The sequence below is a fragment of the Sinohyriopsis cumingii genome, chromosome 5 (genome assembly GCF_028554795.1).
Source record: "Sinohyriopsis cumingii isolate HCF-2022 chromosome 5, ASM2855479v2, whole genome shotgun sequence".
NCBI lineage: Eukaryota > Metazoa > Mollusca > Bivalvia > Unionida > Unionidae > Sinohyriopsis > Sinohyriopsis cumingii.
In genome coordinates, this window is record NC_142965.1 from 55338220 (window position 1) to 55351619 (window position 13400).

Genomic DNA, 13400 nt, shown 5'->3' on the forward strand with positions numbered 1-13400 from the left:
CCAAATAATCTGAAGAAAAATTAACATATAACCCAAAAACTCAAAACTAGTCACAACAGAAGAAAACAACGTGACATTAAGTGTTTAAAAGCCCCAAAACTCTTAGATATCTTTCTCTAAACATCACTATTGGGGCCCCGAGTGGCTGCGTGGTCTAAAGCGCTCTCCGTTACGGATCACTGCCATCTCACCTCTGTCTACGTGGGTTCGAGTCTCGGATTCGACCAATGTGGGTAAGTGAGAAAGCTTGCCAGTAGCTTCTCGTTGTTCGGTGGTTCTTCCCAGGGTTTTCCCGGGTTCTTCCTCCACCATTAATACTGGCCGCCATACATAGCCTATAGTGTGCTGAAAAATGGCGTTAAACGACACAACAACAACAACTAAACATCACTATTAATACTAAGTATTTCGCAATTTTGGAAATGCCTAATTGTGAAATAGAGGATCATGTGATCATGTTTACATATAAAAATCACATAGCCCCTGTATGTCCTTGATAAGAACTAATCATTTTACTCCGAGAATAAAAGTTGATTACTTGACTGTCAATCAAGGCCAGGAATTAAGTCAAAAATAAAAACAGTTTTTCTATTATTAGGTATTTATGGAAAGACTCGGGTCAAACTGAATTTTCTGGAAAATATCAAATTCCTTGTAAACAAAAATTACATTACATTGACATATAATTTTTTTAAAAAAGATTCCAAAATCCACAAACAATCAAATCAAATCAAACACAAATTAGATCAAATATAAATTAAATCAAATATTCGTAACAGTATATGAGCCAGAATATAGCATAGACAGTGTATTTATCCCCACCATGTGGGGGCATATGAGGCAGAATGTAGCATATATAAGGCTGTATAAAACATAGTGTGTTTATCCCCATATGGTTGTATGTGAGCCAGAATATAGCATAGATGGTGTATTTATCCCCATCATGTGGAGGTATATAAACCAGGATATAGCATAGACAGTAACCCAATTACAATGGTGTACTCATTATTAATTCAATTCCTATAGCAAATGGAAGCACAATAGTATTGACAATTTAGTGTGTTCAGTATCTAAATAAGTGGGATCAAACTAGATTGTACTGCCTGTAATCATCCTTGATGTATGCTATGTTGAGAAAATCATGGGCTATTGCATTTTGTAATACAATTGTATCACTCATTCCACACCAAAGAAATAAACTGATAATTTCATTATTGGGGTTCATAGATTTATTAAAAATCTTGTAGTACATCAGTGGAATCTTTCCTCTACCTCTTCAGTTAATAATAATAATATCAGCATTGAAAAGATAATTTTACTTAATTTTTATTTCTCATTTCCATTCAATTAATGAACTTCAAAATCCATATATCCTATTGTTATGAGTCTATGCTTTTAAAATAAGTAACAGAAAAGAGTGAAAAGCAACATTCAACAAATAATTTATTTTCCTAGAATACAAAGTGAAAATGAAAAAAAATAACTTGCAGACACAAGTCCTAATAATAAGCTCTAAATAAACTTTATTAAAAATCCAAATTAAGTCAATAGCTGAAAGTGTTGATGTGCCTGTAGATGGCTTGTAAAGTGTTGAAGTGCCAACAGTCTTTTGTTGAAATAGTAGTACAATCCAAGAAGAAATCCTTATTTGAAATTTCAGTATAAATTCAGATTTCATATAATGAATTTTAAAAAAGTTTTTAAAAACTTTACAAATGCAAATTAAATATGCATAACACCATATTGTATGTTCAGCCATTTCTAGACTGGTTATAATATTTTTTATGTAATTAGTACCATGAGTTCTTCAGTATATTACTGTACTCACTTATATCTTGACTGGTTTAATGGCCTTCATTTCTTGCCATTAAGTGAATACAAATGGTTCATGACAACTGTTTTCCATTATTCCAGTTCCAAGTGAGCATAATGGATGAATATGCAGCAGAGATGAAAAAACTAATGCCAGAGAAGGTGGTTATGGACACTTCTACCATGATCTTAGCTCCCATGCCAGGAATGCTGAAATCTGTTTCTGTTAAAGCAGGGCAATCGGTAATGCATACATGTACATAGATAGACACTTATGCAGTGATCTTAGCTCCCATGCCAGGAATGCTGAAATCTGTTTCTGTTAAAGCAGGGCAATCGGTAATGCATACATGTACATAGATAGACACTTATGCAGTGATCTTAGCTCCCATGCCAGGAATGCTGAAATCTGTTTCTGTTAAAGCAGGGCAATCGGTAATGCATACATGTACATAGATAGACACTTATGCAGTGATCTTAGCTCCCATGCGAGGAATGCTGAAATCTGTTTCTGTTAAAGCAGGGCAATTGGTAATGCATACATGTACATAGATAGACACTTATGCAGTGATCTTAGCTGCCATGCCAGGAATGCTGAAATCTGTTTCTGTTAAAGCAGGGCAATCGGTAATGCATACATGTACATAGATAGACACTTATGCAGTGATGTTGGCTCCCATGCCAGGAATGCTGAAATCTGTTTCTGTTAAAGCAGGGCAATTGGTAATGCATACATGTACATACATAGACACTTATGCAGTGATCTTAGCTCCCATGCCAGGAATGCTGAAATCTGTTTCTGTTAAAGCAGGGCAATTGGTAATGCATACATGTACATAGATAGACACTTATGCAGTGATCTTAGCTCCCATGCCAGGAATGCTGAAATCTGTTTCTGTTAAAGCAGGGCAATTGGTAATGCATACATGTACATAGATAGACACTTATGCAGTGATCTTAGCTCCCATGCCAGGAATGCTGAAATCTGTTTCTGTTAAAGCAGGGCAATCGGTAATGCATACATGTACATAGATAGACACTTATGCAGTGATGTTGGCTCCCATGCCAGGAATGCTGAAATCTGTTTCTGTTAAAGCAGGGCAATTGGTAATGCATACATGTACATACATAGACACTTATGCAGTGATCTTAGCTCCCATGCCAGGAATGCTGAAATCTGTTTCTGTTAAAGCAGGGCAATCGGTAATGCATACATGTACATAGATAGACACTTATGCAGTGATCTTAGCTCCCATGCCAGGAATGCTGAAATCTGTTTCTGTTAAAGCAGGGCAATCGGTAATGCATACATGTACATAGATAGACACTTATGCAGTGATCTTAGCTCCCATGCCAGGAATGCTGAAATCTGTTTCTGTTAAAGCAGGGCAATCGGTAATGCATACATGTACATAGATAGACACTTATGCAGTGATCTTAGCTCCCATGCCAGGAATGCTGAAATCTGTTTCTGTTAAAGCAGGGCAGTCGGTAATGCATACATGTACATAGATAGACACTTATGCAGTGATGTTGGCTCCCATGCCAGGAATGCTGAAATCTGTTTCTGTTAAAGCAGGGCAATCGGTAATGCATACATGTACATAGATAGACACTTATGCAGTGATGTTGGCTCCCATGCCAGGAATGCTGAAATCTGTTTCTGTTAAAGCAGGGCAATCGGTAATGCATACATGTACATAGATAGACACTTATGCAGTGATCTTAGCTCCCATGCCAGGAATGCTGAAATCTGTTTCTGTTAAAGCAGGGCAATCGGTAATGCATACATTTACATAGATAGACACTTATGCAGTGATCTTAGCTCCCATGCCAGGAATGCTGAAATCTGTTTCTGTTAAAGCAGGGCAATTGGTAATGCATACATGTACATAGATAGACACTTATGCAGTGATCTTAGCTCCCATGCCAGGAATGCTGAAATCTGTTCCTGTTAAAGCAGGGCAATCGGTAATGCATACATGTACATAGATAGACACTTATGCAGTGATCTTAGCTCCCATGCCAGGAACGCTGAAATCTGTTTCTGTTAAAGCAGGGCAATCGGTAATGCATACATGTACATAGATAGACACTTATGCAGTGATCTTAGCTCCCATGCCAGGAATGCTGAAATCTGTTTCTGTTAAAGCAGGGCAATCGGTAATGCATACATGTACATAAATAGACACTTATGCAGTGATCTTAGCTCCCATGCCAGGAATGCTGAAATCTGTTTCTGTTAAAGCAGGGCAATCGGTAATGCATACATGTACATAGATAGACACGTATGCAGTGATGTTGGCTTCCATGCATGGAATGCTGAATTCTGTTCTGTTGAGCCAGGATAGTCAGTAATACATGCATATTCATCATAGATACAGATAGGTAAACCAAAGTGTTGTTTTTAGTGATAGGGATGCTGCATCTTTCTGTTCAGCCCAGAAAACAAATACACCTCCCAACCTACTGCACAATATGACAAGTTCTATCATGGTGCTGGTTACCATGGTGCCAAAGCTGTTATTACACCTATCTGGGGGGTTGGTTTCAAACTGGTGTAATAACTATAATGGGTTTGTCTCTTCAAGTAAAATTTAGAGATCACCAAACTCCATTCTAATTTTAATTGGATACATACACAGACACTTGCACTCATACAGACAAAACTATACAGTTTATTCCTGCCCAACCTAGGCAGTAGGTGAACTGTAACTTCCCCTTCATACCAACACATTGAACAAGACAACTGCAAGAACATGGAAACACACACACACACAGAGACAGTTTTATTAGTATTTAAAACAGACAGAGTCACATGCTAAATGTATTAGACTTGATGCACCTAAAATTTCCATATTTTGTGCACTGTGTACATCTAGAAATATTGTTGACTTGGAACAGAATTTGGAATTTATGAACTTGAGCAATTAAAAGAAGCAGAAAGACTATTTTGTTATGCAGTTTAAGTAAGAAAATCATTGATTGTTACTCAACACGATAAATGTTAATGACAATGATTCTTTGACTGGTATTCAGATTATTTTCCAGAATAGCAAAATTGACATACTTGCACAAACACAGGAGACAAATCTGTGACATTAGACATGTTCTGCTGTAAATGAATGACACATTTAGTAAAATCAAAGTTTGGAAAGTATGGATAGTACTTATTAACATGAACACAAGAAAGTACAGTAGGTCTTGTGTTGCTTCAAGAACAAATCTAATGATGGAAATGAAGTATGAGAAATAGGCATCATTATAACCATACCTGCCAGTTTGGAAGGGGTAGTTGGGAGGGGTTCAGTTTTGTGGTGTTGGGTGTGTTTATGGTACGGGAGTCATTGTGCACATAGCAAAAATTGCTATAGCATAACATTCTTTGTTAAATAAGCTTAATTTGGTGTTTGGTGATTGATAAGTGTCTTTTGATGTGACACCTCAGGTATGTGTAACACTAAGTAACAATGTCAACTCATTAAAAGAAATCAGTCTAAGGGCATAATTTTTCAAACAAGACAGAATACCATTTTTTTCTTCTAATTAAATGTTCAAAATGGCAACTTCCATAAGCCTAAGATGTATTGAATGCATGTAAATCTTTCACCTTGACAAAAAATTCAGTTTCTCCTTTAAATACATTCTCTGATCACATTAACATAGGAATATAAGCCTGCAACTTCCTGGATCCAGCCCTACTGTGAGACAAAAATTCATCATTTCTGTCTACATCATGCAAAGGGCAATAACTCTTGCACATTACCTCCCCATGCAACCACTAGATGTCGCCAGTTTTTGATATTTGCTTCTATACAAACATCATACATCATCATCTTAACCTTAGAGTAGTCAGAGATCATGTGACCATAGTCTGTATTGCTTAACTGGTTGTCATTCAGATAGGGAATCCAGTCCTTCTCCTCTAGAAGGATACCCAAGGTATGGGTAGGATACTCAGCATTCCCTATTACCTATTATCCTAATGTGAAACTGATTGGGTAATAGATTTAAAGGAGAAAACAGAAAATACATGGGACCCAGGGAAGGCACTTTTATAGAGGGGTACTCACCCATAGATGCATTTTAAAATTTCTTATCAAAGTACCCTGGCATATATTTTTTAAAATCTGCCTTCCCTGGATACTATGTATAATTAAATGGAACAGCCCTAATATAAGAAGTAGCAATTTGTTAATGTAAGAAGTAACACTGTTAATGTATGATAGGCAAGATCACAGTTATGAATGACTGAATTAGAGTACGTTTAAATGATTGTCAGTGAATGGATGATTGAAAATTGCTTATATTTAATATCAGAGATGGCAAAGTATGCTAACAATAGCAGTAGGAACACAGACTTGCTGGAATAAAATAAAAGCATACTTACAGGTGGACTTTTTTGTTATGTTTTTCTCAAGGTCTCAGAGGGTCAAGAGGTTGCTGTGTTAGAGGCTATGAAAATGCAAAACAGTCTTGTGGCTGCCAAGACTGGAAAGGTAAGTTAAAAACCTGACACATGTATAGGAATTCTGCTTATTTAGTAGAATTCCACCGTTTGTATGAAACCCCTCAAAATTGAAACCGTTGGTATTTGAAACGTTTTCAGTTTCATGAGGTTGTTACAGATGTGTAAAAACTTCTTTTTCTGAGCACTTATTTGACAAAAGAAAGAGAGAATGCATAAGAGCGTAAGTGTCTGTGTCTGTGAACACAATGAAGAAAGGTGTTATTTTTTAAAATTCTGTTCTAAATAGATGCATTTAATGAAGAATTACCTGAACAAAAAACGTTCCTACAGAAAATCTTATTCTGTCACATGAATACAGTTGCTCCACATACAGTCCTTGTTGCAAGTCTAATGTTACGTGTTTAGGCTCAAATAAACAGTAACACAAGAAAGCGTGAAAACAACAAGCTTTAAAAAATATAACAATCAAAATATAAATCAAATATAAATTAAATCTAATATATGTAGCACAAGAATTAGATACAGTATTTTTATAACTTGGAATTATGAATGATATTCCACAGTGTTTAAATACTCTGTACAAGTCATAATGTTCACGCTCAATGTCCTGGATATACAATATTTAACCTGACTCAGTGATTTAGTAGCTAAAATATATTTGCAGGTTTCAGTTTTATGGGGGTATTTTTAAGTGCAAAATTGAAATTTGGGTTCAAATTTTGTTTCAGTATTCAGAGTTGAGGGGTTTTGGCTTACTGGTGAAAAATGATATTTAAGAAGGAAAAGTTTGGGACTTAAATACAGTTCAGTCCTGAAGGGATTCGGGTATATCGAGGTTTTGGGTTTTGAGGAATTTCAATGTAATTGACTTTTATTTTTTATGTACAGGACATTGCTGTATCAGCTGTGATAAATAATTAGTCAATTTTGAAATCCTGTTTAGATGGAGGATGGGTTACGACTTTTTTGCAATGTTTCCAATATTGTGAATTACTTGTCAAGAGTTCTTTATTTCTCAAGCAAGGTTCATGATAGAATTGTCGATGATAACAATTTCTGCTACTTCCATACTTTTATAACAAGACGTTTATTGTGACCTAAGTTTCATCTTTTTCCTGACTTTGGTCATGTATTTTTGTTTGGCATTAAGAGTTGTTGGCATGGTGTCTGCATACAATATTGCCATGAATGATGAAACTTGGTGAGTGGATGCATCATAAGAACTATAATCTTATTGGAAAATTAGGTCTCAAAGCAGTGTTTCATGCTTCCATTGATTTCAAATTAATTTCTTGGATACTGTTTATGTTCATGAAAGGAGATAATAACTCAATTAGTAATACTACTTAAAGCCAAAAGAGGTCACTCTTGCCTATATTTGATTCTTTACTGACATGGGTTGGGTATTTGTACTTGATCATATAGATTCTTTCATACTATATATCCAGGTGGAAGTAGGAATAAACATTATATATTAGTAATCTTTGCATATTAATATCTATTCATAGTACAGTACTACTCTTTTATCTCAACATCCTTATTCCCAAGGTAATACTGCCAACAGAAGCAGTTGTTGAGATAAGTATTGTGTGTGTGTTTGTGTGCATATAAATCACAGTTTAGCAGATAAGTGAAATTGTTCTTTAAGGGGTAACTTTTTATCAGCGCATAGGATTTACACTTTGAGAATATAAAAAAAAAAATTTTTAAAAATAAAAACAAAAGACAAAACCAGTTTGAAGTACACTTGTATATTGACAACTTACATTTGTGTTCCCTTCATATTATATTATCCATATTGTGTGAAGTACAGCATATGCACATGAAAAATTCATTAATTTGGGTATAGGTCACATGTTAAATTTTTTTTTATATCTGTCACAGCCTGTTCGAAAATATATACAGTGTAAAAACACATTTATTAAAAAAAAGGTTTGTCTCGTTTTATGTACTGTATAATCCATTGTCAACCAGTATATGACACGAAACATCTACAATATGCATTGTTGCCAGCAGGGCATGGCTTTATTGTTGTTATATAAGACATGTGGCCTTTCCTGAGGGGGACTATATTTATGAGATGTATGTGTATGTACATGTATCTGTATATAGTAAGAAATCTATGTATAACTTATCTTCATTTAAAAGTAGCATTAATTATTAACATGTTGTTCTTGTCTTAAAACCAGACTTATTTCAAGGTAACATAAATTAATAGTTTTAATTCTTAGGCATGAAATGTGAGTTGGGTAATGTTGGCATGCTCTTTGCAAGACCATTCAAAAATGTTATTTAAATCTTGGTACTTAACTTCGTTTTGTATTTAAAATAATGCTATTTCCATTTGCTCCAGTTTTCCATTGCTACAGAATATTCCCTTATCTGTAATGATATTGTTTATTTGAGTCTTCCCAACAGACTCAAGTAACTCTCCCCATTGTCTTCAAGTCAAATAATGTTTACTTTTCTTTCTGGAGTATTATTTCTCCTTTTAGGTGAATTGTTTAAGTTTTGTAACAGTTTATTCCTTTGTTGCTTATTGTACAGTATTGCACTTTAATTCAGCAGATGAAACTTTTGTAGAGTAAATGAAATTCCTTGTTTATCAGTGATGTAATACATGTACTGTCACATGATTTTGTGGTCTTTGGTACCCTGTTTTGTTAATTTATGTGTGTGTGTTAATCCACAAGAGCTATATTTAGTCTGTGCTACCCATGTTATGATCTTGACAATTACGTCGGTCATAATCATAAAAAACTCAAGAAATAAAAAATCGCTGTGTGAAGCCCAAAACTCTATCAGAACATTGTTGACCCCATTTCCTCTAGATGTCAGTACATGGGAGGAAAATCCAAATGAGGTGGTGGTCAAATTATTTGAGAAATGTATTTCCAATGCAGTGGATGGGACAGAGGATGACAAATTCCTCATTAAAACCTTCATAGAAATGAGCTACATAATTGTTGAATACACTCTGGATTTTTAGTTTATGGCCAGTGCTACAAATCAAGAATATTTTAGACGTATGATGAAATTAGATTACTTACAATTAGTCCTACAACATAAGACACATCACCCGATATTTTTGTTCTGGGGGGGGGGGGATGAGTCTTACTGCATAACTAACAGAGCTGTGAAGCATGTTTTGATGTCAACCAACAGTGTAATGAAAGTCAAATTTTCAGAAATATCACACACAACTGGCAACCAATAACGATGCTTTTCTGCAAAGTAAAGTTATAATGTTTTTGTCAGACTTTACTTACCCTGATGTCTTTTCTCTAATAAATTCAAATTCTCACAAAAGATATGGACCTATTTTCAAGGTTCATTGGCCTGCATTTCATTTGGCTGGAAAGCAATGAAAGCCAGGAATGCTGAAATGGGTTAAGTTGAAATATTATTTTTTAATGAAACAAATAAAAATATATTATTCCTATTGGAACTGTAAGCAAGGTTTTGTTTTGTTCAAGAAACATATCCCTTACATGAACCTACTTAAACACACTTCGACATACCTCGACTACCATCGCATTGCAACAAATTCAAATGTATGTCAGTGGAACATGAAAATGCATCCATTTGCTTGTGTCATATTTTCATTCTGCCAGGATAAGGACAGCACAGTAAGTATATTAATTACACATAAATTAGTGGAAGAGTGTCAATATAGGCTGCCAAATGTGTGAGATCTTTCTGAAAGTTTGACTACTCATTCTGATGTCAACCGACATCAGAACACGCTATAGAAAGCTGTTATTTGGGTAGTAAGGCATAACACTAAAACAAAAGCAACATGTGCTATGTCTTACATTGTAGGACTAACCCACAATATATAATTTTATGTTTGTCTTGTTATGTTACAGGTGAAGGCAGTTAATTTCAAAACAGGTGCTACAGTTGATGAGGGAGATGTTCTGGTGGAACTGGAGTAATGGAGAATCATTTATCTTCCAGTGTTCATCATATCTTTGCTCATGTTTCTTGAATCTGATAGGACACTATTAAAAACTCTGTCCCATTTTATTGAATGAGATGAGAGGCTTCTAATATTTTGTACTGCAGGGGATGTTAATGGTACTAGTTACATTTTTGGACATTAACATTTTCACTGTTAGCATTTTTGGATTTGTTTTGTCCCAGCTATAGATGTGTACAAACTGTTTGTTTCCAAGCTCAGATCCATGCTATACCAAATGTAATCAAATATAGTGCTGTCAGTATATATAAAAGCAACACAATACAATGTCATATCAAGTGGAAATGGAAATATAGATATATAATTTTGAAATTTTAAATATTTTAATATATTCAGAAGTATGTATTCACTTTATTACATTAGGTAGATAACAGTATTTTTTTCCAAAAGGATGCTGCAATATTGCTTTGTGATGAAAGCTTCATTGTCTGACAGGTTGTGGTTATAGGAAATCAACTGTTTACCACATATTTATTCCCGTGATTTTAAAGTTGTCTAACTTGTACTTCAGATGTAAGATACATTAGCAAAGTTTGTACTGCAGCCTTTTTGCAAGATCTCTTGTAGTGCCTTAAAATACAAATATCAGTTATTTTGCTTTGATCCTTCCTTAAATGGATTTGCTGTGATGGTTGGTGAAAACTAATTAAGATGAGAAATTTATGTAAAACAATAATATCAATTATATATTATCAACCTTATTTCAAGTTTCACTAACTTGAGTGTATAAATATGTAAAACTTCCTAGATTTGTAAAACTCAGTGTGATTATTCTGTGAGTTGTCTTTTATGTATGTAAAAGTGTAATACTTTGTGCACACTTCACTATAGATTTCCTTCCACTGAGGCAATGACTTGAGAGAAAAAATGTTGTGGGAGAAGAATTTAGATTATTGTTGTTATTGGTCTGCCATTAAGCCTTGATATGATCATTGTTAAAGTATCAAGACCTACACGAATTTTTATAAAATCTTTAACCCTTTTGATGTGCTGCAAATAAAAGTATAAAATGAATTCCCCATTGATGTGTCTGATATGCAGTTTGCCTTAGTTGGCTATTAAAAATTATCTCCCTTATCATGACCAGTCGGTGGCTTGTGTTTAGTTAGAACTAGCGGTATTAGTTCATTTTGACATTTGCCAGTATTATTGATCATGATGTCATTGTGATGTTATTTAGTTAGAAAATGTTTAAACTTGGAGATACAATAATGATTGAATTGTTCAAAATTAAATGGTTGGTGTATTTAGTTTTTTTGTAAAATACCCGACTTTGCCATATTTTGTAAAATACCCGTCATGGCCATGTTTTGTGAAATACCCAAAGTATTTTGTAAAGTAATAAGAAACTGGACTTTTTAAGTGTCATTTAGGTTTAAGAAAATTTGTAATTGAGGTCTTGTGTAGAAGAAGTTTATTCAGTTTTGAATACAGTGCTTATTTGTTAAACTCACGACAATCAAATTATTTTTTCTCGTTAAACTAAATGTTAAATTGTATTTTTGCAACATATGATCAGCATTAGTCAGTCATAGAAGAGTAGACATTGTTTTCAAAACTTAACAGTAGCTGTCTGCATCAACACTTCCTGTTTTTTTTTTCAAACACTTTTCCAGCAATCTGATTTTGGATGGATATTCCACCACTGTACAATGATTCTATGCAAAATGCGATTACAAGCAATGAATTTTCATCTCAGGTTCATATTATGAAATAAAAGGTTTTGAACATGTGAAGACTGTTTAGTGTGTGTATCTGTGAATGACCATATGTAGCTGTAGTATAATATAGTTGTAGACTAAGCTTTTAGTTTTACTGGTCATAGACCAGTATAGTTTATGGAACTTGAAACACACATTCATCCCATGGTCTAGTTGGTCCTGTATCAGAATGGTCTTCAGTATGACTACCATGGTGTCCATTTTGAAAATCTTGTTATCACTACTCCTGATTGGATGGTCATACTAGCACAAGGTTTTCAATGTCTGCTTGATTCTATATTAGTTTTGGCAAATAGAGCACCAGTCCCATTGTTTTAGTATGAAAAATTTGTGAAACCAATTATAATAGGAGTTTGTATTAAATCTCAGAATGATGTTTATTCATGCTAATTTCACATAAATATTGACAGAAACCTTACACGTATATTTACAGTATTATCAAACTTCATCCTGACAGTAAAGTATCTCATCTTTAGATTTTAAGAAGTTGAAAATTATGAAGGTTGATGTTGATTATCTTAGTGTTTGTGAGACAAAACAAACTCTATTTAATTTTCATGTTTATGTGCTCCTTTGAGTGAATAATGATCAGTGAGCTAACACTGGTTGATTATATTAATATCAATATTTGAACAGAGCCATATGAAAAATAAGTGGTTTGATTGTCCATAAATAATATATTACTAACATGTTAAAAGTTGTATTTTGTTCAAAACAGCTATGATATTTTCATTATTCAACATTACTTTATTCAGTTATTTTGAGTTAAAATGCCGATGGCAGTATTTGTAATGCAAAAATAATTTCGTGATTTTTGTTGTGAATGTAAAAGACAAACTGACTGTTTTTATATTGTTGATATACAGGCTAACAGCAATATTTACAGAGACTTCCACATGTACTGTAGTAAAGACGAGCAATGTATTTTATAATACTGATAGTTCAATAAACTTTTGGAGACTCTTGTACTTGTACTCTTACTTATTTTAAAGATAAGAGCGAGATTTCATGAATTTACCAGGTGTTTCTTTTGAAAGGATAGAGCATGTATTTACCAATTTAACAGTTGCTTCATTTTAAAGGTTAGAGCAAGTTTACCACTTTACCAGTTGCTTAATTTGAAAGGGTAGAGCAAGTTTTTACCAATTTACCAGGTGCTTATTTTCAAAGGGTAGAGCAAGTTTTTACCAATTTACCAGGTGCTTATTTTGAAAGGTTAGAGCAAGTATTTACCAATTTACCAGGTGCTTATTTTGAAAGGTTAGAGCAAGTTTTTACCAATTTACCAGGTGCTTATTTTGAAAGGATAGAGCAAGTTTTTACCAATTTACCAGGTGCTTATTTTCAAAGGGTAGAGCAAGTTTTTACCAATTTACCAGGTGCTTATTTTGAAAGGTTAGAGCAAGTATTTACC

The 13400-nt window shown here is 34.1% G+C and overlaps 1 protein-coding gene across 1 annotated transcript in view; it reads left to right on the forward strand.

Annotated features, from left to right (window-relative positions):
• Positions 1-12950, forward strand: part of LOC149799210 (propionyl-CoA carboxylase alpha chain, mitochondrial-like) — a 107931-nt gene extending 94981 nt beyond the window's left edge. The window contains exons 21-23 of the mRNA XM_089958479.1: positions 1915-2055; positions 6234-6311; positions 10153-12950. Of these exons, the coding sequence (XP_089814605.1) occupies positions 1915-2055; positions 6234-6311; positions 10153-10221 (288 nt within the window). The 3' untranslated portion in view covers positions 10222-12950. The remainder of the gene's footprint in view (positions 1-1914; positions 2056-6233; positions 6312-10152) is intronic.
• The last annotated feature ends 450 nt before the right edge of the window (positions 12951-13400 follow it).